A 26,720-nucleotide genomic window follows, 5' to 3' on the forward strand; every position below is an offset into this window, starting at 1 on the left:
CATTTTGTCTTACTTGATGGCTATTTAAGAAACCCTACAGCAATTCTGAGCGGCAAATGCTACAACATGCATTTTTTTTGTTTGTCCTCTTTCCGCATCCTGTCTTTGCCATGGTCTGTTTTCCAACAGCATAATTTTCTTGTTATCACCCTTTCAGGAAGACTTCACAGTGTGAGCAGAAAAATGACTAGGTTTTCTGTAGCATATATTTATGGGATTGTTAGGGCAGTTTCTGATGCACCTCTTCAAATGGCAGTGATGCTCAAGGATGCCCCATCTCAAACCTCCCTAATATCTCTTCCTGTCCATAGTCCTAAGTTAATCACTTCACTCCTTATGAAGGGCACCTGCTTATTTTCTTTTCCACTGGAAAGGATCCACAACCACCACCACACTGAGTGAACAGCAAAGCAAGCTAGTTTACACGAAAGGGAGGGAAGAGAGGCCTCTTAAGTGGTGCCTTTTTTAAGAGGCACTTCTCTGTCAATGACTTATTCTGAGTTCTGAGCCTGAAGATACTACATCCTTTATTTCCTGAAAAAAACCCGACAAACTGGGTGGTGAAGGCATGTATATCAAAACTTTCTCATAAACTTTGACTGTAGGAGATGCCACTTTTCTTTCTCTACCACATTTTTTCCTATTCACTCTGGCCTTGCCATTAGTACACCTAGAAAGAAGTCAGAAACGTGGATTCATTGCAAATTTTAGCTTTTGTGGACTTGAACACATTTCCTCTAATAGCCTATTCCAAAACACACTTGGGGCATTCTCATCTGCTCTTGTTGAAGTTCCAATCTGGTACTTAAACACTGGTGGCCAAAGGAAAGAGACAAGCCTGTTTCTGTAAATGCACTGTCTCAAAATGCCCAGTGGAGAGGAGCACTCTCCCTTCTCATCACTTCCCTGGGGGCTGTGACTATGTTTTCCCCAAGCAGTTGCCTCATGACATCTGTATAATCAGAAAGACAGGGATGTACCCACATCTTTCACCTCCATAAGAGTAACCTACCTGTTGGGTTAGAGAGTCGTGCTCTTCTTTCCCCACCCCCCCTCAGCGAATCCAAAAATGCATGAACAAGCAGCTTGAAGTCGCATGTGGATACTGCCTCACTGTGCTTGTGTCCATCTCTTGCCCAGTGAATCATAGATCATTTCTATGTAAACCTCAGAAGGGAGGGACAAACGTTCCCCAAGATTTCTACACACACCCACTCCTGTTTAGTCCCCAGTCTCACCTACTGGCTGATGGGTTAGGCAGGGGAGAAAAACAGTGTTGGATCCCTCCAGGCAAAGGAGACAGAAACAAACCTTCTCTTTTCTGACACTCTCTGTGAGAGTTCCAACCTCTGGATAACAGAGGTAGCTCCAACAGGACTGACTGGACATATTTTAAAGGAAACTGGTGATTATTCATTTTGTGCAGGGCCTAGCTGAGTGTGCAGCTGATTGGCATGCTGGCCAGACAGACAGAGGCTGTCAGTGCAGTAGCTGGGGGAACACCTCACCTGTGAATCCCTGCAGCGATGAGACATCCCTTCAGTCCTAAGCCACACGCTCACTCTGTGAGCCTGCCAATGCCTCCAAGCAGAATTTAGCATCTCATGAGCTCAAAGGTCAGGAATGCAACCACCACCAGTAGACACATCAAGCACAACATATATTTTATTGGTTTCATTTCCAAGATAGTTAAAAACTAGATTGAAGATGAGTTGCATAGCATAATCTCTACAATTTATGAGAAATAATCACATTTTTTATGCAGTCCTTTATTTTGATTTGTGTATAATTTTGAGGGAAGGATGACCTAAAATTTTGGCCATACTTTGAAGGAAGCCATTGAAAGTATATAAATCATAAACTGTATCTGAAATATCTAAGTCATATCAGAGAACACAGAGCTCAGAAGCTTCTCCTAAAAATACTGATTTCTGTTTTGTGATTTCAGCCTCCTGGCTATTATCAGAGCTTGTAATAATCACTATTTTTGCCTTGAAATTTGAGAAGGAGATAAGTCCCACAGAGAATAAAATGTGTTTGAATAATTTCATTGCAAGGAAATATGGATTTGGTTTTCAAATATATAGAGGATTTTCTACATACAGCACTCTGGAAATAGTGTATTAAGTACATTTATTATCCATAGAAGGCAAACATATATCTGCAATTAGTCCAAAGACTTAATTTTGCAGTAATTGGAGTATTTAGATGAAAGAGCCTGCATTCATATGAAATGATCTTTTTTTCTATATACTTGGAAGGTTAAGAAATAAATCCATATAGAACATATAATCCTTCTATACAGTGTTTCAGTGTACAGTGTTGTACCTGCACTACCTGGGGTAGCAGTATGTTAAATTTCTTCTTTCTTTGAAATTTATTTCACATGATGGGAGGGATGTTCTTTCTACAAACTTACAGTGCATGTCATTTAGAATTTACTCTTCCTATTTCAAGATTTTCCACTGAGATTTGGCACTGAGAAGAATTTGTCTTCATTGATGGAAAGACATATCAATACCGGCAGGAACACTCCACTTACTAGAAGGGAAATATTATTCTTTGCTGAGATGAAAGATTCCTTATGTATCTTCCATCAATCTGAAGCATTGTGACATCTCCTATCACTGAACCACAAGAATGTTCCTTCTGGGAAATGCACAGTCTATACTAATGAGTATGTTCATACACCAGAGCAAATCTTTCTTTTCCTCCTATAAAATGGCAAAATTATTCTTAATCTAATATTACTAAGCTATAGCAGAGAGAATGTGTAATTGCCTGTAAATAATAGGTCAAAATGACCAAGCATGACATTTTTAAAGTTCAAATCCTCTCATCCGTAGTTATCATACATTGCATTACAGCTATTCACAAACAGTATTTGTCAAGCCACTGTGTGCCAAAGTGACTTATTTTGTAGTAAATCAAATAACAAGTGAAACAGAGCTTGTTGAGGTTTGCTTTCAATTTCCTCTTCTAACTTCTGTGTCATTTTAAATAAATGGCATAGTGGTGAGGTGAAGAGGACAGAGTAAAGCACCAGAGATCACCTGAAGGTCAGCATACAACAGGTCTCTTCATATTAAATCTGTCAATGCTGAGCTGGCTTTCTATCCAACAAGGCAATATTCTGCATAACAGAAAGGCAAAGAGTGAAACAGTTAAGACATTTAGATACCAGGAAACTGCTTTTCAACGTTCCAAAAAGCCTGCTCATTACAACCTCAAATAATTGACTTGACTATTAGACAGATAAAACTCCTGCTTTTCAAAGCAGACATCAAGGACCAGACCTTGGGCTCTGAAGTAGAAGGTACAACTCTGAAAATTGATCCTCAGTTTACATACATATGAAAAACCTCTCTCTTTCCATGTACTTTATGGCAGATGGTAAGAAACTGATAATGTCTCTTCTCATTTCCATTACAAAGCTCTACTGAGAGACTGTTCCAGCTCAAGTGAGTAAAACAAGTTCTTCAAAAGAACAAAAGAAAGAAGAAACCATTATATTAAAAAAAAAAAGAGAGAGAAAGAAGGACCATTTTTGAATTCTGATTTGTGCTTCCCTTTTCCCATTGTACGCTGCTCTGTGGTAGTTGTCACTCCCCTTTCAGAATGACTGTTTGACCAACTTTTTCACAAAGCCACCTGCCTCCCTCCAGGGATATGCTCAAACAACTCAAGGACTGTTTCAGCTAGAAGCAGTTTCACATAGCTGGAGCCAAAACTGCCCCAAGGAAGTTCTAAATCTTGGATGAGAGTTCTGAAGGTGCTTTTAATGGGGTCAAAATTTCACTTCCCAAATGGCAAGAGCGCAGCCAATTTAGGAGAATTTTTTCTTCCAGAAGGACTTCCTGGAAGCACAAAATCATCCCATGGCTGGCTGGCTGCATGCTGAGGGTCATAAAACAGCTGGCCTCAATGTATTCAGGCTTACATTACTTTTTACTTTTTTTTTTTTTTTTTACTTTCAATGTGGGTTTTTTTGCTCTGTGCCTTCCTTTATTTATTTTTTTAATTTTCACAATAATCAATATTCCAGACTAAGTCTTAGATTTCAGACATTTGCTCTCAGAAATCAGAAAGCATGAGTCTTATTTAGGAGCTTTCAAGAACCTTCTAAAGAGGGCACTATCAAATGAACCAAGAGTAAGAAAAAAGAATACTTTGAGCTATTCATGATGGAGAAGCATCCAAACTTTCAAGAGTTCCCTTAAGTGGCCAGTAGAGACTGCTCAGGATAAACAAAGTTGGTATTGAAAATTACTGTTTTGGTTGAAAAATCTCTAATTAGAAATAATGTGTCAACATCCACAAATATGTAAGAAAACAAGAGTGGGGGGATCGTAGAATCACAGAATCATGGAATGGTTTGGGTTGGAAGGGAACTTAACAGATCATTTACCTCCCAGCCCCCTTCCAGGGGCAAGGACAGAAAAAACCCCCCAGGGAAGTCATCACATAGAATAAATCAGAAGGAAAAGGAACAAATGGAAATGAGAGAAGTAAGTTGAGAACAAATGTATGGAATTCCTGCACCAGGAATGTGTTTTGCAAATGGCATCCTGAATCTTCATTGATCTTTGAGCCTTGTTGACATCCTCACACATCACTTCTGAAGGAGGAGACACAGGTTTCCCAATAATTCCCTCTTTTCCGGTGCTTTACACTGTCTACACATCACCTTCAGTTTCATTTTTGAAAAGGTGAACGCACTGCTACTCTCACGCCGCTCTCCCACTGTTCCTTCCCACCCACATTGTTTCTAAAATATGTCTTGCATCCTCTCTCCTCATTGTGGTTTTAACAAAGCAGCATAAGGAAGTAGTGTATTGTTGCATTTACTTTCCTTCACTGAGATGTGGCTTTCTGACAATGAAGCTGGGCTTGTTTTGGGAGTCATCCACCAGTAAAACTTGATCAAACCTGTTGCATCCTGAAGCAATTGTGCAAAACAGAGGCTGCTGTAACCTAATCACAAGCAAAAACATGTAGGTGAGCTGTAATTATCAAAAGTTTTGCCATCTGATAACATTTACAGCAAACAGAAATTAAAAGACTTAAACCAGAAGCAAATGAGTGGAAGCTTTTTCTTTTTTTTTAGAGTAACTGACTACTGACTTTTCCCTGAAGTTGCATAAACATTTTGTCTCCACCAGAGAATCTATCCTGAACATTTTTCTTCACTGGATGTTGGAGGCTGAATTTCTGTATTCTCCTTCAGCACTGGCAGTACTTGAGACCCAACTGATAAAATGTCTGAAAAGGATGAGTGCAAGGGCTGGTTCATCAGGTATATGCCGAAGTTTGTCTGAAAAAAGCAAAATATTTATTAAGATGCAACGCATGTTAGAGTAATCAGATCAATAGATGATCTCACAATCCAGATATGCTTAGAAGAACAATATTGCTTTAAGAATAAGGAGGTATGTACGATGTCCATGTAATTAAGAACATTCTTAACTCATTAACTATAATAGACTCATAAACAAAAGCTGAGCCCATGCTACTCAAGAAGAATACCTTAAGTAAGGGGATAAAGAATGTAGTATTTCATCATGAGCTCCACAGTATCATGTATGTAATTTACACTCACTCACAATCTAGCTATTTAATGACTGTTCTGGCTTCTTGACAAATACAGTTAATGCATTATCACAAGCAAAGGCTATGCAGCGCGAGAACGCACGTGTGTTCCAACAGCAAGGAAGTCTTGCATCTTCTACCATGAATGATTCGCTTTGTTAACAGAACTTTTTTCTTTCTAGCCTGTGTGAATTTCCCTTTATTTGTTTTTATGATTATTTTAATATGTTTTACAGAAAATATTCAGAAAGTTTGTTTTATTAGGTCTCTTCTTATCTGTCGTTACCCGCTATCTGTGAATACATCCTACATAAATATTAGAAATACTTAGAATGTGTCTTTGTGATACTGAGTAATAAAGAAAAGAAGAACAGAAAAAACACTTCACCCACTGACCATGCAACCCTCAGAGGCACCAAAAACCTGATCTGAGCGTCTGCACTCTTATGTGTGCTCTTGATCTGAAGCAGTTGAATGTTACAGTTGTAGTTGTGTACAGCAAGGTGTGATCTGAAAATGTGACAAGAGGCTGATGTGGTTTTGTGGTTTTGTTTTCCAACAGCAGAGAATTTAGAAGTATGCAAGAAAAAGACTTGTCATCTCATGATAATATTTTCCAAAGGATTAGATAACGGTTAAGATAAAAAAAAAGTAAAGTAGGAAACAAAGAAATGCTGAAGACCACGTTAAATAGATAACTGATTTTTAGACTTCAGAATGTCTTTGATCCTCAAATTGAGGACCTTGGAAACCCAATACTAATTTTCTTGTCCCTTTTTATGGGTTTCAATAAAAAGTATTTTGTTCTGCTAGACTACAGCCAAAATGTACACGTGTAAAATAAATAAATAAATAAGCAAATGAAATTATGTAAAAACAAAACTCTATTATCCTTCTCTATTTCCTGATTACATTTACTACCACTGTTCAGATCGATGATGTTGAAATCGAGGGAATTACATTTAGAGCAGGTTTAGAAAAAAATACTAGGTAAAAGGAATTGAAATAAATTTAAAAAATAGTGTTAGGTGAATTTTATGGAACATATTTGAAAAACTAAATACAAAGGCAGTATGTATTTTCCTGTTCTTCCACTGTATAATTAAATAAAGATACAGCTATGAGGTAACACAGAACAGATTTTAGTCTTTGAAGAATTAGCAAGAGGTAAGACTGAGAATTATGCCCAAGTAGAGAAAGATCTATCAAAAAATGCCCTCAGACTCTGAATTTGGGTCTTTCTGTTTAATTTTTAATCCTAAACATCAAAAAGAAAAACAGGCCCCAAGCTGAGGGCTTTTCAGTTACTTCTACTATTCCTTCATCTCACTGGCATGTCACATATATAGGATATGAGTGGACCTATCAGACCTACCCTATTATCGACACTTTTTGGATACCAGTGATCATAATAGTGTCAACGCTTGGAGGACACAGGGTATATCCTTATGGTCAGTTTTCTAGTATTTAATGCTGAGGAACGACTGCAGCACAGTAAGATCCCAATCATCCAGCACAGCGACTGTTGGATTAACCATGAAGCTAAAATGGTAAGTTAGTAACAGTTTCATTTAAAATATTAAAGTATATAGTGTTATTTTTCCATTCTTGCTTTTCTCTTATTTGTTAACAAGCTGTGGGTTCTCTATTGGCATAAATGATGTGTTTCTCAGACTTGTAGTTAACTGGATTCACTTCTTGTACCCTAGTGCAAAAATGTCATTTGCTATAATTCCGTTGTTTTAAAAAATCAGGCAATCATAAAACAAATATAGTAAAATTACTATTAGTTCATGCTACACTGCATTTCACAGAGGAAGGAATTTTATAACTCACGCATGGAAATCAACTTATTTGATACGTGAGAAGTTTCTATTTATATTTACTGTATCATCATATTGATTTAACTTAAATTTAGAATAAAATAAATCTGGGCAGATTGTTCACTGTGGAGAACTTAATTTACCAATTTTTCTATTATGGTGAAAAATTATTTATTATTATTATTATTATTGTGAATAATAATTTTTTAAATGCACAGAATTATTGAAGAAAAGGAGTGTGTGGAACTGCTGAACTCTTTTTTTTTTTTTTTGTGAATGTTCTTAAAACCAAAATTTAGCTTGTGATTATCAGAAGAGGATTTAACATCTTTTAATTAAATTTCCCTGTTTTTTCAATAATTACAAATAATGACTCAGCAGGTACTGATAACAGCAATAACACACACAACCCCCCCATCAAAAAACCACAAAAGCTGGGCATCTGCCACTTGAGCTCTGTTTCAAGAGAAAGATAAAATGCAGAAATCGGCCCTTCTCACATTTCACTGATGAAAAATGAAGCTTTCAGACTCAGAGATTACAGCCTGCAGAGTTATTACAATGAAACTGCATAATCTCTCCCTGTTGCTCCTACCTTTTCCTGACTTCAAGAGCATTTTACTCTGCATATAATCTCCCCAGAACACACCAAGAACTGGGCAGGGAATGCTGGACTGTGAGCTCCGTGGCTTTATCTGCTCAGTATTCTGATGGCAGTAGAGACTCTTTCCATCACTGTTAAACTTCAAAGGGACAAAAAATGTAAAGTGTCTTGATTAGGAAAAAGCACAGCATTTCACTGCTGGGAGGAATAGAGAAAACATTCTTGCCAACAGTGAATCATATGATAGTCATCACACTCACTTAAAGGAGGAGCTATGAAGTGCTGTCATTCTTGCATGTTGTTTCACGTTCATTTACTGGATCAACAGCAGCATGCTCTGCTCAGATATTCACTGACAGAGAAATACCCTAGGTGCACTATCTCCTTTTGTAAGATAGAAACCTGAGGTGCTATATCTGACAAAGGCTGAGGTGAGATGTCTTTAAGCTACAGCTCCTGAACAATCAGTTAACACAGACCAGAACTTGGTACAGATATACCCTGACAGAATGTGTAACAAGCACATAAATCATATTGCGTGCTAATACTTAGCTTTGGATGGATAAATTCTGGATTTTGCTCCCAGATGTAGCTCTCAGCTGCCATCTCCCAGTAGATAAATTTACCTGTTCAGGTTTGCTCACTTATTCATACAATAACGTAACCTCTCTCTCATGCAAAGGTTTAGGAGATGTAGTTATTAGAAGTGGGTTTTTTTTTTTAATGTAAGGATGTTTTATTAGCTTTAGATTGACTTATTAGTGAAGCCTTACAAAATAGGAGAGCGGAAGTATTCACTTTCAACACGCTGACTTTTTATATTGGTAAAAAGGAAAATTTTTAAGTTGGTGGCCAAAAAACCCATATTGTTAAGTTGAAAATATCTGGACAGCAGAATGTTTTCTTAAGAACTTATTTTCCTTTGCTCTACCTTAAATAAATGCATCTTCCAGTTCAGCCACCAATAAGAAAATACAGCTATATTATTTCAGAGGATTATTAATTACAACAATCACTGTTTTCAAATGTTCCAGATATTTGAAGGAAAAGCTTTGCATAGTTAAAGCCCTGCATTACTATGAAAATAATGATAATGATGCATAAGATATGAGAAGTCATTTGCTATCCTTGCTAACATCTCAGTAAGCAATCCAAAGGCATGGCATCTAATTCTGCAGGATAAGAAACTCTCCCAAGGCACAATGAGATACATAAAGGAGTATCAACAGCCCACTGGGAAAAAAAGAACCACAAGCCTTTTAGTGCATGAAGGCATGTGCAAACATAATGCAAACAATTTCCCTTGATGTACTGCTATCCATGCATTTAGACTGGGGCAGATTGCTAATGCAATTCCCTTTGCTACCTTGACTCCAATCCCACCTTATAGCACTGCTGAAAATCCAACCACAGGGCTTCTGCTATTGTTAGTGCTGAACTGCATCTGCAAATTCTAGAAGACAGGTAAGAATTCAGTGTTCTCCATTTTCCATCCATGTGTGTTTTGCATCAGGTGGTGAGGCATGTGAAACAGCATGTGGCTATTTTTATGCCATTTGCTTAATGTAGTTATCTAGTCTTTCGTAGTCTCCTGCAGTAACAGAGAGCACTCTGTCACACAAGGAGAGCTTATTTTCCTTTTCATCAAAAATTACAGAAGGAATCCTTAATGAGTGTTTCTTCAGAAAGCAGAGCTCAAGTTCACTTTGTAGAGGTGTTTGCAACTTATTTCAAACAATTACATGAAAGGTTTCATAAAAAGCAACTGGCTAGGCTTCAGCACCTTGCTTTATATATATCAGGAAACATGCAAATTGTCTCTGTGACTAGTTACAGTAACTGGTTCTGACTTTCCGCTGCAATCCATCAATGCAAAGTTCCAATCTCTCAGCTTGGAGCAACAGGATCTCACAGTCTCAGAGGGATGGAGAAAAACAGGATTTCAGAAATAAATATTGAACTACCTCTTACTAGCCTTACATTATTTATCGCATTATTGAAGTTCATTGGCGGTGCTGCTATGTGGGCTACAAGTTTGATAAATTTCAATGTATTTGTACAGGTTGGTGTTCTTGGAAAAAAAAAACAAAACAAAATGGTAAATATTGACAGCTGGCTCAGTCTTGTATGTGCAGAATCTTTAATGTTTTGACAGCCTTTCAAAAAGCTGGGAAGTTAGCTTAAATGTTATTTTGCTGCAATAGTTTTTTTTGTAGTTTGAATCAGATTATTGACAGATGGAAGCAAACACTGCTAAATTCCTGCACTGAATTTACATCTGATAAAAAAAGAAAATTAAGTCTATTAGATGCCTCCTTAGCAGAAAAGCATATCCTAGATACATGAATCATTAGCTCTGCAATTTAACACAGTCACATGGACTTTCTCTCTCCCCACTGTGAACTGTGAAAGTTTTGGATCAATGTTCTGCGCTAGGCCTGCTGAGCACGCTGAAAATGTCATAGTCCTCTGGTGCTGCTCACTGATAACCAGCTGGTGATCATCACCCCACAGATGGCTTGCAGCAGGGATGGGCTCTGAGGTCTTCTCAGACCAGTTCAGGCAAAACTACCAGTTCAAACTATCTCTTTTAGCTGTCTGCTAATACAGTGAACTCAGCCTTATGCAGAGCAGGGCATGCTCACAGGATCCCATCTACCAGCAGCACTGAAGGCTGGGAAAAATTAAAAAAAGCTGAAGGTCTGTTTCGTTGCAGTGCGAATATTGCCGTGCTGCTGAGGGAAGCAGAGCTCTCCCCTGCGGTGATCAGCAGCGCTGTGCTCTGCCTCGCCTCGCCAGGCGGCTTTTATCCAGCGCCAGCTTGTTCTCAAGAGGCTGGATTGCTCTTTTTGCCTTGTCCTGTTTGAACGAGTTACTTGGTACTAGGAGTGCTTGTATCAAGAAAATCTTTGCATTGCTGAGTTAATCAGAATGAAAGAGGAGCTCATATTTGCTGAGGGAAACATGCAGAAGGTGCTTTGCCTGTCCTGAGAATCTTTATCCCAGGTAAGGTTTTGTAGCCATTGTCTCCCCGAGTACAGAGTGCTTTCCCTCTACAGAGGATTTAAGTCATGATCCAGTAAAACCCATACGGGCAGAAAAAGTCCTCTGCATACCACACCCCACGTGGCAGCTGAGCAGTGTCCCTACCCAGAGTGTCCAAATGTGCTCTGAAGTGTCCCAGATGTTCCAGCTGTGGCTTAGCATTACCCAGAGAGGGATGTTGTCCTCAGACTACCCACCATGGCACATGTACGGTGGTGATCTGGATACCAGAGCCTGCTGTGCAACTCCAGGTCACCTCAGGTCAGTGGGAAGCTGTGCCTAGACAGCCAGCCCTGCCTGCGTGCCTCTCCCCAGCTCACTGCACCAGGCGCTGGCTCTGAGGCGGAGCCAGAGGAGCTATTCACCAAGGATAACATTCAAGGAAAATGTAGCTCTTTGTTTGCTTAATGAGTCACTGAGACGAATCAATTTATTATTTTTTTTCCCAAACATATAATGCACTATTTGTAAGTTGTTTGTGCATTGTTTGGGTGAATTATTTTCAACCTATTTGTTATTGCTTTGCTTCAGTGCTGTGTTGGTGGGTACTGGTGAGGCTCCCGAGCCCTGACTGGCTGAGGAACTTTTACAACACAAGTTTAAAGAACAGGAAGCAATGAATTTTGAATAAAAATTTTCAGCTAAATAAATACTTCTGAGGAGATTTGTGAAGCCTTTGGGATGTCGAACTGTCTAGCCATCATCTGAGCACTCTCAGTTCCAAGAAGCAACACAAACTTAGGAAGCAGGAGGACTCCAAATAAACTTCTGTATTTCACACTAACTCTCCAGTCACTTTCTTACATAATTATTCTCCACTTTGACTACATTTATATGTGCTCTGTTTTTCCTGTTAACTTGTTTCTCATGGTAAGAATAAAGTTTAGCCTCATAAGCCAACTGTATAATTTCAAACACTTTCAGATTTTTCTGCATATTTCTTTTCTTAGAAGATATCAGTGCATCAGCTTGTGTTTTTAAGACCAAAGTAAACACGTTGTAAGGAGGTACATACTGAATAAAACAAGCACAGTTAAAAATAATGCATATTAATAGTCCCTTTCTGAATAAAAATGTGTGATATTTTATGGAAATAAACCAGGTCATATTTGGGTTGTAGTGCATCCTCTTTTTACAGAAAAAACAAACGGTAACCATTAGCACAACAACTTAACTGTGAATATTGTCTCAGCAGATATTTCATTACGCATGCCATAAAGTCACTACATCTTTCATTACAGCCATTTTGAAGTACTGTACTGACCTTTCTGCCTCTGGCAGCAGACAGAGACTGCAGAATTTCTTTGTTTCGTTCCCCAGACTGTTGATCAATGCAGATTATTTGACATCTGCTACATGGACCCACAACCTGAAATTTTTGTTAAAGAAAGTTCATGGCTGTATATCAAAGCAGTACGACATTGAACAGTACAAGCTTCTGACCATCATAATATCTTAAATGCATACCTTTTGCATACCTGTCCTGTGGGCTTTTTATGCTTTTATTATGTAAAAGGTCAGGCCTGTTCATGTAAGGTAGTAGGCACATTTTCAAACAGTCTACTTGCAAAAATCTCACTGAATTTTTAATTGACTTTTTTCTTTTTTTTAAGGAAAACTTTCCCAGAGACAGAATCTGAGAAATACTAGACATTTACATGTTTGTATTTCCTGATGGCTTCACTTCATCTCCAGGGCTGCTCATCCAAAGGAGAACTGAATACAATATTAAGCTAGTGCCTCAGGATTTTCTTGGGACTGTTTTAGTGCAGCCGAGATGCACAATATCTTTCTTATATGCATGGTGCTTGTAGATAATCAGAATGTAAAATGTGAATTTTCATCAGTTTACATAAACAGAAGCAATAATGGATCGATCCTCCGTCATGTATTACATGTGGTGTTAGCATCCATATGTAATCATTCTTAAAGGTAATTGTTGTTTGAACTAAGATATGCTTTTAGGGTTAAAAAAAAAGGAAACCAGCAACAAATTTCTTAATAAGGCATTAAAATGAAGAAGGACGACATATTGCACTTTCACTTAACATTGCATTCCTAACAGCAAAGCTGTACATTATAGAAATTCTTACAGTATTCTAGTATACAGATTCTATTTTTGTAAAATGTGTCATAAATTTCAAATGGGGTAAATAAAATACTTCGGTTTTTTGAGATGCATCTAGAAATGCTTGTACAACTCTTCAGTGTAACCATCAAAACCATACATCAGCTTTTTTTCAGAAAATTATTTTCCACAGCCTTATTTTTTTTATTAAAAGAGCAACAAGGCAGAGAAGGAAATATTTTTCCCTGCTTTGCTTTGTTCAACAGCTTTTTTACCATTTTCCTCACATCAAGGAGCATTAGCATAATTTCTACTGCTACTACATAAGTATCTAAACAAGTACCTAGCAGAGACAGGAAAAGACAATACAAGTTCCATAAGCCTTTCTATTTTTGGCTTGTGTTCCTGAAGTGTATCAATGCCAGAAACAGGAATGCCTTTTTATTTTGCAGTTTTAGAGTAACTTCTCAACAGGATCCTCAGCAGAGCTCCCTAGTGTAACTCTAGCCTCCAACAAGCTATACACCAAGGATTTTGTCCTTTTTGTTCCTCATCTCCTACTTATAGGAATTTTTCCTCAATTTTCTGTAACTCATCTTACAGCTTACTGATCAAAGTACACATAAAAAGAGAGCAGATCAGCCATGCTTTCCACTCCTGCTCAAAAAATGTCTTACAGTATGCTGATCAGAAATAAATAGGAGTGATGTCTATCACAGCTTCTAGATTTGACCTTGGCACTTCTGTAATTCACACCTTAATTATCATCTCTAAGAAAACAATGAATAAGCCACTTCTTTCATTTTGGGCAATGACTCTTCAAATACACATTTCACATCTCAGGGCCAGACAAATTCAACAGAATATGTAATACATATGTAATACACGTGTACATCATTCCCTTAAGTTTCATGTGTATCTTCTACAGATTTTTTGTTAAAAGGTTTTCTGAAGAGAATGCATTTGCAAACAAGTCTGACTCTTCAGCATTTTCCTCACAGTACAAAGCACATTGTGTTGTTAGATATAATATAAAGTACAACATGCCAAAAAACCCTACCAGGCTAGAATTAGAAACATTCTTTTAACGGGGCTTAAGGCAAGATGTATACAACAGAGGGCAATAGACCATGAGTGTTCACTTGAATTCATGTCCAGTCTTTCGGCAATAAGTTGCTTGATGTGCTTGAGGTTGCATTTGGACTACTGTGCTTAGCAGCAACCAGTATTCTCTCATGACATGCTGGCTAACTATTTGCTGCAAACTCTACCTCAAAATAGCGATTATTATTCAGTTTAGATGGACATACGTGGGAAATGTTATGAATTACGAAATTTAAAAAAAAAAAGGTGTGGAGAAATACGTCAAAATCTCTCAATTGTATTGAATTATGTTTGTCACAGGTCGCATCACGTTAGTTGTTTTTTTTTCACACACTTCATAAATTTCATCTGCACAAACCATGCTGCCCATGTTTCAGTCAAAGCCTTGCAAAAGTTAGTCTCTCTTCAGGGGTCAAAATACTTTGTGATAGACTGGGACAAGGACAAGAGAAAAAAGTTCACACCTGGAATTGCAGGGCACCTATTGAAATTTCAGCCCACTCTTCTTCCTCAAAGGACTCTGGTGCACTGACGACAATGTTGGCACGGAAGCGCTGGATTAATTCCTCTATTTCCAATGGCTTTTCCAATCTGTCTCATAGAGTCGACAAAGAAAAAATAAGATTTGTTAACTATGTCTGTATAGATGTGTTGTAAGAATGAAGTGCCTCATACGATTAAGTGAACACTTCTCCAGAATAATCTGGCCTGTTTTATTACAAAGGCTATGGAAATGGCACAAGGTGTTTAACTATAACTTTTAATCTTTGATCTATGATGTGTAACCCTCTAGGTGGCTTTTTCAGAGGTGTAACCTGGAATTGCAAGCATATAGACAGGTGACTGTGAACAATGCTTATGAGAAAATTCCTTATTAATTATCATATGTAAGGATAATGGTAACAAATGAAAAGATCTTTTGAGTTAGCAATCATTTGACTTGTTAATTGTTCCTAGAAATAGAAGCTTCTAGAATAGAAGGCAAATAGAAATTTATTCTGCACATGCTGCAATGGCAAAAAGGACAAAACCAGCAATTGCTGAAGGTAAAAAAGGCCAGTAAAGTCATTTTATGACAGAATATATCCCGCATATTATTATTATTATTATTATTATTATTATTATTTGCCTTTGGGATGCAGCATATTGCACCAAAGGATAGATGTTTAAAAAAAAAAATTAATCTCTGTGTGGTGATATTTCTGCCTCTTTACAAGCATTTGAACTGCCAGAGTGTTGATTTGTGTCAGTGTGGAGAACATATATGAGACAGACAGAGCAGAGGACTGCATACAAATATCAGAAATCTGGCTGCATCTTTGAATTGTCATTCATTTTTCTTCTACAGGAGAATTTGACCAGTACCAGGGAAAAAATACAGCCCTAAAATTTGCAAGAGAGTTCTCTCAATGCCATTGTTAGTGGAGTAGAACATTTCTTTTTGCATTATGTATTAAGAACACGAACAATTTTTGATACCCCATCAGCTGTAGTTTGACAACTTTTGGATATGACACCCTAAAGCAGAGGCAGAAACCTGGATAAGTAATGAAGAGAGAAGTTTCTGTTCCCCTCCCAAAAAAAAAAAAAAAGAAATAGTAAGGACATACATTAAAATGAGGAATAACATGCGAAATCAAAATAAGAGGGAAAATAACAGTCTTGGCAGAAATGGCATGTAAGGTGAAAAAAGAGCTGGGTTTTATTTCAAATAGTCTGGATGATCGTTAGGAGACAAAAGTGCATAAGGATAAACTGCCTGTGCAGACTTAGTCAAACCACAGAAGCCCAGTCCCACCAAGCCTCTGCTGTTCACAAGGGCTCTAGAAGTGTGGAAGGTAGGATGGAAAGCTGAAGGGCTACAGGTTTTCCCTCTGCCACAAGTAATCCCACGGTTGAGACACAATCCATAATAACTGCAGGAAGTGGAAGCCAAGAGCAGGTGTAGATTATGCCAGCCATCATACAAACAATAGCAGTTGCTATGTTCAGTTATGCTGCTGTGCTTCCTGGCTTTGCTGTGGGCTCTTGGAGCTTGGGTGTTATCTAGCCTCTAGTTTTGAATGTATTTTTTAAAATATAAGTGCCTCCCACTCCAGCCTGTACTAGTGTGGTCATCAAAGTCTAAGTACTTTGGACTTTTCACAGCAATGGGCTCTGCAATGAAGAATGCACTAGCTATATTTAACAGGCAAACTTTAAAATAAATATGTATATCTTCAGGGGCATATTTCTAACAAGAACATTTGACATTAGGCCAGGCCATGGGGATTTTCATGGAGGTGATCAGTAAATGAAACACCAGAGAGACTACTGTCTGCATGTACATGTAGCTCTCCAACAGTATGATACATTCTAATTTTTAATTGAATTGCTGTTTCTGTTTTAGTTCACTTCTCAAGAGTCAATGCAAACTGGAAGATTCATTTTTACTTATGGAAAATACAAAGAGAAATTATGAAAACTTATTTGGAAATTGAAATGGTTTTACAAAAATTAGCAACTTTCCAATGAACAAAAACAAACCCACATGCTGAGAAGCTAAGTAATACTTTCCACAAAACCTCTAACTTTTAATGAAGACCCATATGTGCAGATTCTTGAAAGTACATTGCCCACTCAGTATTTGGAAAGCTTATACATTATGATTTAATAGCAGTTGCAGAATGAGGATGCTGCATATCTGAATTCATTTCTCCAGCACCCTGAGAATGGCAAAAGAGGCAGGAGATTTCCAACTTCTGCTGCAGAGCAGGAAGCAAGATGCATCTCAGTCACTATGGCAGCTCTAGTCACATCTGGAGTGTCCTTTGAAGAAAAGGACATTACAAGCCTAGTGGTACTGGAAGATATTAGGTGTAAAATCAGTGGATCATCTGACATTGCATGTTTTACTAAAGTTCCTTGTACTCCTTCGTCCTCACTTGCTGTTCCTTACTCTTCCTCTTTGCACTCAAATCCCATGTCTGGAAGGTTCCTCACTGAGTCTCACAATGGCAAAAGTCCAGTCTGAGTAAGGTATGACTGTAAGAAGTGTCCTCTCAAGTAGGTGTAACCCAGCCAGTCAAGAGTTAAAAAAAGGCAGTAACTCTCACTGAGCAAGGGTAGTCAAAATGCTGAGAGATGGACAGATTCAAACCTTTCCCATACATTTTTCCCCACAATATTCTAAAATTGTCCAACTGTCTTCTCCCAAAGTAGGAAAACCCTCAGACCTCCAGTGGTCTGTATTGATGCTTCATTCAGTCAGTGAAGATACTGAAGATACACACATATCCTCCTACAGATATTCCTTTTCTACTCATAGCAGAAACTTCAACGCAGGGGGCATGTTTGGTGGGTGACTAAGAGGAGGTAGGATGGCTCCAAGAAGAGGCAGGGAAGTTTTGTGAGACAGGAAAAGAGGGCTCAGAGACAAATTCCGAGGCTGTGGGATGCACAGCTATGATAGAGGCCTTGAGGGAAGATTTTCCGTGGAATTTGAACCTGTCTTAGTTATATTCAGGAAACAACAATTTCCTATTGTCATTGTGTGATTAAATTTGGTTGGTAATGGATTTGCTGTCTTTCAACTGTGGGGTGACAGTGTTTCATTTGCTGCTTCTGTCTCCCACTTTTGTATAAGTAATATCAAATTCAATTAAGAAATTAAATTATTCCAGTCCTGAAAGTAGTTTTAAAGTATTTCTGTTGTGCATGTTTACTCTAAATCCTAATCATTCCCACAGGAAAGAAATAGTTTAGCCAGTAGTAAGATCTTGTATTTTAAACTGCCAGTTTTTTTATGCTGAGAAAACCTATTTATCCTTGTTCTTCCGACAAATAGAAACTGGCTGGTTCCAAATAATCTCTTGCCACCAAATCATTTGACAAAAATTTCATTAAAGTTTTCCTAAAGATGACTGGTAGACAGATTATGTTCATGGATTTAATCCAAATATTCAGAAGTCATAGAAGAATTAGTAATTATAGAAGTTTCGTAGATGTATATTTGTTGACCACTGAAATGTAACTATTCATAAATTTCCACATAAAACAGCTATATTGGCATCGTATGAAAAGATTCTGGAATCCTACATCACTAAGAGACATTTGGAGACAGAAGGCTCTTACCTTGCAGAAATGTGTTCTTTCAGCTGCAGAATGCTTGCCACGTTTATCAGGAGGTATTGCGCTTCATTCACGAGAGAGAGTGAGATGTTTTTAGCAGATGACAGACCTAAAAAAATCAATCCAACATTCTAAAATGACCATTAAAATTAGTAATTTCACCTCATCTTTCCTTTGACCTTACTTATTCTCATTAAAAATTTATTCATTGGTTCCAGATACTAAGGAAATACTCCAAGAATCTCCTCAAACCTGTAAATGATAATGATGCAATATATTTAGAAACTGACACAGAGCTGAGATTTTACCAAATTTGTAAAACAACTTACAAGAGCAATATCTACGTATTTTCGATGCTCTTTCATTTCAATCGTCTTTCAATTATTTTTATAACGAAATTTAGTCTCTCCAAAAATTACTTGATTCTTAGATTTTTCATGATCACTTTTCAAAATGATCACTGAGTTTCCAGTCAAAATCATGGTCATGATGATTACCACCCCCACTGCCCCCAGACTGGTGTATCTGTTCATTTTCACCAAATTTAAGAAGTAGAAGGGCAGCAAAAAGTCAGTTTTGGTATAAATGTACCTACTAGATCAATAGTGGATGACTATTTCAGCCTTTATCAAGGTAGTTATATACTCAGTAGGAAGTCCATGAGCCTGATGTTTGCATGAGGAATCACAAACATTTTTAAGAATGACAACATACCTTTCGTATTTTTCTGATGTGACTTGCTTTTCATGTCTGCACTTTGTCTTATCAAGCGACATGGACGACCAAGAAATGTAGAGAACCAGCCAGCAATTCTTTCTCCACAGTCATATGTTTTTACCCTATCATAAGAAAAGGGGAACTTCAAATTGGATTGCCCAAACATTAATTTGTAAAACAGAAGGCAAATTGACAAGATGTTTATTCTGCTTCTTTCAATACAAAATACAGAATCCATATGGTCTGATGAGTGTCTGATGTGAAGTTACTCTTGAAGTTAACATTCCCGAGATCTAATTTAGTTTTATACAGAAAATTACTATGGAATAAAGGATTAAATAATGATAAAGTACAAGACACTGACTCTGAAGTACAGGAAGTGGTAGCCCATATAACAACATTACAATACAGTACTATGAAAAAGTCACACTCTAGTCTGTGCTTTTTACTAAAACAGAGAGGAGTGATCTGAGGTGAATTTAAGATTGTCCCTCTGTATGTAATTTTTAATTATCACATCAGGTACAATGATGTCACTTCCCTAATTTAATTCATGCCAGTACAGACATTCCACTCTAAAACATGGCTCCACTTACAGAGCCCATGTATTTCTCTGTCTAAAGACGATTTACATTACTTGTAAAATGTTTAGTGAGTTATGCAATCTAGCAACAAAATTGCCTTCTTTATCTGGATGCAAGCTTTCCTAGAGGGATTTTGAGATCACCTCTCTCAGTCCAAGGAGGCCACGGATCAGACATTGGGAAGTGATCCTGTTTGACATTAGATTCCTCAGCCCTGAGTAAACTTACTGTCAATCTTCCAAAATTCAGGCATCTAGTTTAAGTCAGTTGTCTGGGTTCCTCCCACGGATAATGGAAAGAAGTAAGTAGTTCCCATTTATATTAGATCTCAGGATGGGATGACTCACTGTGGGAGTGTTCAACTCTCTCTACTGACTACAAAAGGAGGTTTGACTGATACTGAACTTTAAAATTGCATAGGCAGGTAAGAGGAATGCAAATTCTAATGCTAATCTAGGGAGGAAGCTTGTAGCAAGGAAAGAGAAGTAGCTGTGGTCCTATGCTCACCTTGTTGTCCTATCCAGCCAAAGTTGTTAATCTGCATGGAGACCATCTGCTCTGTGAAACAAGTAAACAGCTACTCACAGCAAAAGATGCTAAGCCCAGGATTGAGAGAGGAAGTAGCTTGGCTTTACAAAATGCTTTGTAGGGTTCAACTGAATTACACTGGTAGAAAGCCAGTACAAGTGAAATCAAAGAGATTTTATAATCCTGCAGGGATCAGGTATCTCTTCAGAACTTGTTCTGAATTTTGAATTATGGTGTAGCTTTGTATTCCTCTCCCCACTCCAAGACTGGACAGATGTCAACCACAGCTGCATCTAGCCAGTGATGTCCTAGAATGGAAATGGTACTCTGATACTATGAGATATAGGGACTGTGTCAAGAAAGAGGCCAAAAGGTGAATGTTCATATGAGATTTCACAGTCTGAATTGAGTGGTTCTTGTGTCCTTGCCAGTCACTGTGCTAGGGAGAAGGCTGCTAACGAGAAGACATGAATGTTCGATGGTAACAGTACAAGTGGAAAAAAATCCCCAAATATTTTTTCCCACCCTAACAGAGGGCTAGGGGTGTTTAAAATATCCCCTGAGCCAACTGCCCCTAGTAGCCTGTTGAGGATTAATACTGTATAAATCAGGAACATAATTTTGCCCTCTATTTGTATACTTACTATTTTGAGTCACTGTGGCTGAGTTAGACTCACACCATTCTTGGTTTTTCATCAAATGTCATTGTGTAATTTCTGTATCCCAAGACTCCTGTGTTTTCAAATTGGTTTCCCTTATTGTTAGACCATTTTTTGAGCATGTACCATCATCTCTTCAAGGTCTTAGTCAAAGTCATTCTGTTGTAGCTCAATTCTACTTGTTTTCTGCTTGTGTTTATTTTGTAGAGTATAACTTTACATCTGTCAGCATTACATTTCATTTGGCACATGTCAGGCAATTTATAAAGGAGGGCCTATTTCTCTCAGATTTTACTTGCTCTTTGCCTTGAGTTCCCCACTCATCTTTCTATTATGTCATTTAGTTTCAGTGCGTTACAACTGGTCCTTCTAGCAGGGTAATTTACAGAACAAGAAACAAGGACAGATGAAGTCTGAATATTGATCCCAAGGGATATAATACACACAACGGGCTCAGTTCACCTTGTTCTTAACTACACCTTTGTCTTCTTCTACCGCTCATACCCTTCCCCATCTCTTTGATATTGCAGCCTGTCAGAGAGGGTTGTGTAACTATTTCAGTAGAGCAGTAACCTTGAGCATTTAGGGTTTCTGCAGCATCAATAACCTTAAAAACACTAGTTTCTACTTGCATCTGTCCACTGTTAGATATTATACCAGAAAGCCACGTCCCTCTGATGTATCACCTGCTGATGGACAACTCCTGCCGAGACTAACACTGATGAACTGCTTCAGAAGGGAAATTTGGGCTCATTAAACTTTAGTGGCTGCTGTAAAATTACACTTCCTCACATGACTGCTTGCAGATTCTACATCACGTACTTTTCTCAGGTATCTCAATCTAAACTCAGAGTAAGCTTACAGAACCAGATGACATCATAGCGTCAGAGTGCAGAATTAATAAATGGAAAATGCCCTCACTAGGGGTTTCTTTTGAATAGAAGCCTTTTAACAAAGACTTTTAGTCCCACTACTCACCTCAGACACTTTGCAGAAAAGACCCCAGATCACAAATCGCCTCTTGTCCTACTGCAAAGCACTGCTTTTCTCATTTTTTTTGGCCCTGGAGGCTCCCCTGCTGAAACACTGGAACCTGGCACTAAGTACTGTTGGATCTCTGAGGAGTTTCAGAGCCTCATCAATGTTGTCCACTCATTCTCCCTTACTTCCTGTTTATTTATTTGCTAATCATAGTCCAGTCTCTGCAATTTGCCTTGCATATCCACTTTCTTTATCACTCTGTCCTTTTCTTCCTCTTCAGAACTCTAAGCAGTTTTCCATGAAAATTTCCAATTTGATACAATAAAAATGACACAGTCAGTTACATGAAATAGAAGCTACAATAAATAGTATGGCAGCAAATTTTATGCATACAAAGAGAGAGAGAACCTAGGCTATTTTACAGCCGGTAATAGATGGGCTTACCATGGGGAGGCTAGGGATGAGTCAACACTAAGGGAAGTGGGACAGATGGTTAAAACAAATGACTCTTGGGTGAATTCCACTACCTGAGGAAAATACATTTCTGAGAAAAAGATCCTCTTTATCATCTGAATAGTTAGTAGGAAAGAAGGAGAAGATAATTTTCTGCATGGCTCCACGGGGAAAATGCCAGGTCTTCTGCTGGTTTGTTTATGTGTTACTCTCAGAGAAGCAAATGTAGAGGGTTAGAAAGAATTAGTATATCTTGGTTAAAGGAAGACATAAATCTTTAAGTGGCTCTTTAAGTGGCTCTTTTAGTTTGAGTTACCAAGAGGCTCATTGAAAAGAAACATAGTAGATAATGCAAATGTACTTTAGGAGGGCACTTGATACACTGCCACTCAGAAAATGTAATGAGATCGGGGGAAGTTCTTACAAAATGTGATGGATAAACACTTAAGTTCACTGGTAGGAAATAAATTTATTCATAATGCTATATTTCAGTGCAGTGCTATGTCTCTTGAATAGAATTAATGTTATCTAACATACACATCTGCAATCATCCCAGGATTGTTAAGGGAACACTGATCAATATGGGTGGTCAAAAAAAATTAAAAAGGATTGTAAATACGGAAAGTTGTTTATAACTTCAGAAGGTTCTAGCAATTCTGAATCCATGTAGCATGAAATGGGCAAAGTTGCCAACATCATTACTATTGAATGAGGGAACTGAATTCAAGTCCTGCTGAGGCCCTCAGTTGGCATTTGGAAGTAACTGGGACACCTCCTTTTCTCATGCTTGGAGCAAGTGAAAAAAAAAGATTTCCCTCATTCAAGTGAGTACTAAGTCAGTTTATTGTACCATCCTTCTTCCCCTTTTCCATTTTTAATATTTTTCACTGTTTTCTATCAGACATGCTGGGCATGCCAAATTACCTGTTTAAATGTCTTCTCATAGTCCACTAAGACATTCATTGCTTTCCACTTCACTCCCTCTTTTTTAAGGACTTCTGCCTCTTTGTGTTCATCTGTTCATATCCTGAGTGTCACTACAGTGATTTTCAGCTTCAATACCTCTCTGTTCTCACTCACCTGTGTGAACAGACTTTACTCTCACAAACCACAGCCTCTTTTTCAGTATTGTCTTCTAGTGATACAGATACTGGGTCCATGCCTAGATGGGCAGAGAACAAATCATATTTAAATAAAACTTTTATGAAAACTTGTAGGGTCACAAAAAAAGTTCTTATTTTTGTCCCTGCTCACAATCACAGCAGCCTCACAAACAGCAAATCAAAAAATCTTTTTTTTTTTTTTTTTTGCCAGAATTATATTCTCTGCCTGCAGGTGGCTCCAAATGATAAAGCAAATTGTAAAGGCTGCAGACGACCTTGGTACTCAAAGCATATTAAGGAATATACAATTTCAGCTTTGAGTAAATTCATTCTCTGTTTATCTATGGTAACAAAACTGGCACAGAATTACTACCTCAGCTACAGATTCTGTTGAAAGGATGAGTCTTCACTGTTTTGGACCCTCTAGCAAGTCAGGAGATTACATTAAACACTGATGGGTTGGGGTTTTTTGGAGTAGTGGGATTGAGTGATCCGAAAGATGAAAGATGGAGGAAGGGGGAAGAGAAAAAAGCAGCACCGTCTGTTCAAGGAAAGAAATATAATGTGCCATAAAACTACAATAATTTAAAAACAAAATGTATGGAAACTGCTAATTAGAGAATTATTCCAATCTATTTGTCTCCAAGTTTAAACCAGCTGAGAAATCCCTAGTAATGGTCTACATTAACAACTTCTTCCATATTTTTCTTATCTTGAACAAAATGAGCCAAAGAGATGGAAAGGGTACTGTAGAAACAAAAAGAAAAACTGTACTATTTTTCTCTCTGTTAATTGAAAACAATAATCTTAAATAAAGAGCAAAGGGTTTTACTGTGTGGCTGCAATGAATCCAGCTTTTCCATTATACTGCAATATATACCAGCAAAGACTCTGATCCCCATTTTCCAGCATTATAACAGCATGTTTTGATTTTACTTACTTCTTCCTGTTTACACTATTGTAAAACAAATAAGAATCAAGCCCTACCAGCTCTGCAATTTTGTGAAATCAAGTTGTTTTATTTTCTTCTGAAGAGTAATGAAACATAGTTCAGATTCACTATAACACAACTATCAGCTTTGTACCATGCATGTTTTGCAAAAGAGAAAGCAGTCTACTTCTTTAGGTAATGATAGTATACTTCATAAGTGAAGACAGAGGAGGAAAAGTTAGGTTCACTCTAGAAAATAATACATGTAATAAATGCTTTGAACTAGCCTACAACAACCTGAAAAAGATGCCAATGTTATTATTTTATTGACTAGAATTAATGCTCTTGGACTTTGAAACAATTAAACATTATTATTCCTTTCAAATGATTCTAATCCCATTCAAACTGGAAAAGATGAGTTTGAAAGGTTCCATCCTGTATGCACCCTTAGCTGTTATATCTTTTAAAAGTAGTTTCTAAGAAAGGCATGCTCACAAAATTTCTTAAAATAGAAATTCAGGGCTTTAAAAAGACTTGTTTTCATACACCAGCAAGTGTGTTACATTTTTATTGAACAGTACACATTTTACAGTGATGTTTAGGTCAGTTAAACATTGTTAATTACAATTTTATTCTATCTTGAGGCAAAAAAAATAAAGTAGAATATTGCCAGTTAGTAAAATGTAAAAGCTGTCATTCTCCATGGTCATTTGCTTGATAATAAAATTCACAGATGTGCTCACAGTATTAATACAAAAATATTCTTATCTTTATGGCTCCTATTTTCAGTCAATGAGAAAAATTAGAAGTGTGTTATTTCAATAGACTGAAATATAAACTATTCATGTATATTCTTTCATCAGTGTATGCACTTAATTCCCATTGTTTTTATTGGCAGTAACACACGACTATTTGAAGGCACAATAAACTCCACAAAGTGTAATTAGTTGCTCAGTTTTGCTAGCATCTTTCTACTTCAATATTGTAAAGGGCCTCCTCAACACTCAAAATTTCTCCCACTATGCAGTGGCAAATTAAGGCCCAACATGCCAGAGTAATGCTGATTGTCAGCTAAAATGGAAAGAGAGAAATTAGTCTTTTACAGTAATGCATTCTCAGTCAAATTCTGTTTGGTTGACTTTTGTGTAGGTCAAGAAGAAACCCAGTGTAATTTGTGCCCCCATGTTTTTGATGGAGCAGGACAAGAAGATTTCCCTTGATTCCCACTCAAGTAATACGACTTCTGGAAATAAAGGCACTTTTCTGGCCACCTTTAAGTTGCTGAGAGCTAACCACTAACAACTTCAGTTGAGATACAAGAAGTTGTTTTTCTCCACAGGGGCTGACTTAGAGTTAGGTACACTGATTTTCTCTAAATGGGTTCTGTCGCAGTAAGGGTTTGTTACACTCTTCACATAAAAAAATAGGAAATGACTGTTAAGAACCACATAACCTAAGAAAATAAGTCTGACAAAATTAACAAATGCAGTTTCTCAAAACTAAAATCTCACTCTCTCCACTGAAGAAAAATAAAGGCTGTGAGAGACTAGGCGCAAGCCCTTTCTCTCTCTGTGCTCTCACCCTCTTCCCAGGGATCAGGGAGTTCCCCAGCTGCCATGGGAGCCAAGTAGTTTTGCAGGCATGCCAGGGAAAGATCCTAAGCCTCCAGGCAGTTTTGGCCTTGTGTAGAGCCTCACTCTGCTGTTCTTGCTACTCACAGTGGTGGCAGGATTGCACAGCTGGGCCAGTTAGAGAGCCAGGCTGCTCATCCAAGTCTTCTTGTCAGATGGGCTACACCGATGCCCAACATGCAAGGGTTAAAGAAAGAACCTGAAATGGTGTCTCAACACATAGAGGATTCAGCAAAAGGTATTAAAGTAGTTACTGTCACACTAAATCATGCTGACAATTTTATTTTCTTGGACAGAGAAGACAGAGAATATTAAACCATATTGAAATAAAATAGCCATAAACAAATTTTCCACTAATGAAAAGTTCTAGAGGAAGAGGAAAGCATGTGCCTGGAGGGGGAGAGAGAACAGACTCATTATGTTTTAAAAGTGGCACAGATAAAGTCTTCACCATAATCTAACAGTATAACAGCAAAATGTGTTTAAAAAAGGCCCCGGCTACATGGGATTTGCCCCACTTGTCTTTAGGCACTTACCAGAGGCACCTATTCCAGCAGCACAGTTGCCTAAGGCTCTCACTGTTGGAGAGAGACACCTCCAGACAGCAAAGCACGCTCTAGATGGAGATCTGTGCCAGAGCCTGCTCGCACAATGAGAAAAGCGCAGATGACAGCAGCGAAACTGGCAGAGAAAACAGAGTCATTACAGCCTCCTTGCAGAGGAGCAGGAGGGAGGCAGCTGGCTTGGCTGCAGTTGTCACCCAGTCAGCTGGGAGCCTCTGGGTTTTCAC

General features: G+C 37.9%; 1 protein-coding gene across 3 annotated transcripts in view; it reads right to left on the reverse strand.

Moving 5' to 3' along the window:
• Positions 1 to 1,647: 1,647 nt before the first annotated feature.
• MOCOS (molybdenum cofactor sulfurase) overlaps positions 1,648 to 26,720 on the reverse strand; it is a 215,894-nt gene continuing 190,821 nt past the window's right edge. For 2 of the 3 annotated variants that reach the window (XM_017814903.1, XM_017814905.1), the window contains 6 exons: positions 23,346 to 23,427; positions 19,058 to 19,182; positions 18,347 to 18,452; positions 14,698 to 14,824; positions 12,326 to 12,430; positions 2,117 to 5,314 (listed from right to left, as the gene is read on the reverse strand). In XM_017814903.1, the coding sequence (XP_017670392.1) occupies positions 5,168 to 5,314; positions 12,326 to 12,430; positions 14,698 to 14,824; positions 18,347 to 18,452; positions 19,058 to 19,182; positions 23,346 to 23,427 (692 nt within the window). In that variant the 3' untranslated portion in view covers positions 2,117 to 5,167. Of the gene's footprint in view, positions 5,315 to 12,325; positions 12,431 to 14,697; positions 14,825 to 18,346; positions 18,453 to 19,057; positions 19,183 to 23,345; positions 23,428 to 26,720 lie in introns of all 3 variants that reach the window. The other variant, XM_017814904.1, reaches the window with a different exon arrangement.

This window comes from Lepidothrix coronata, unplaced genomic scaffold, assembly GCF_001604755.1.
Source record: "Lepidothrix coronata isolate B3197 unplaced genomic scaffold, Lepidothrix_coronata-1.0 Scaffold47, whole genome shotgun sequence".
NCBI classification, from domain to species: Eukaryota; Metazoa; Chordata; class Aves; order Passeriformes; family Pipridae; genus Lepidothrix; species Lepidothrix coronata.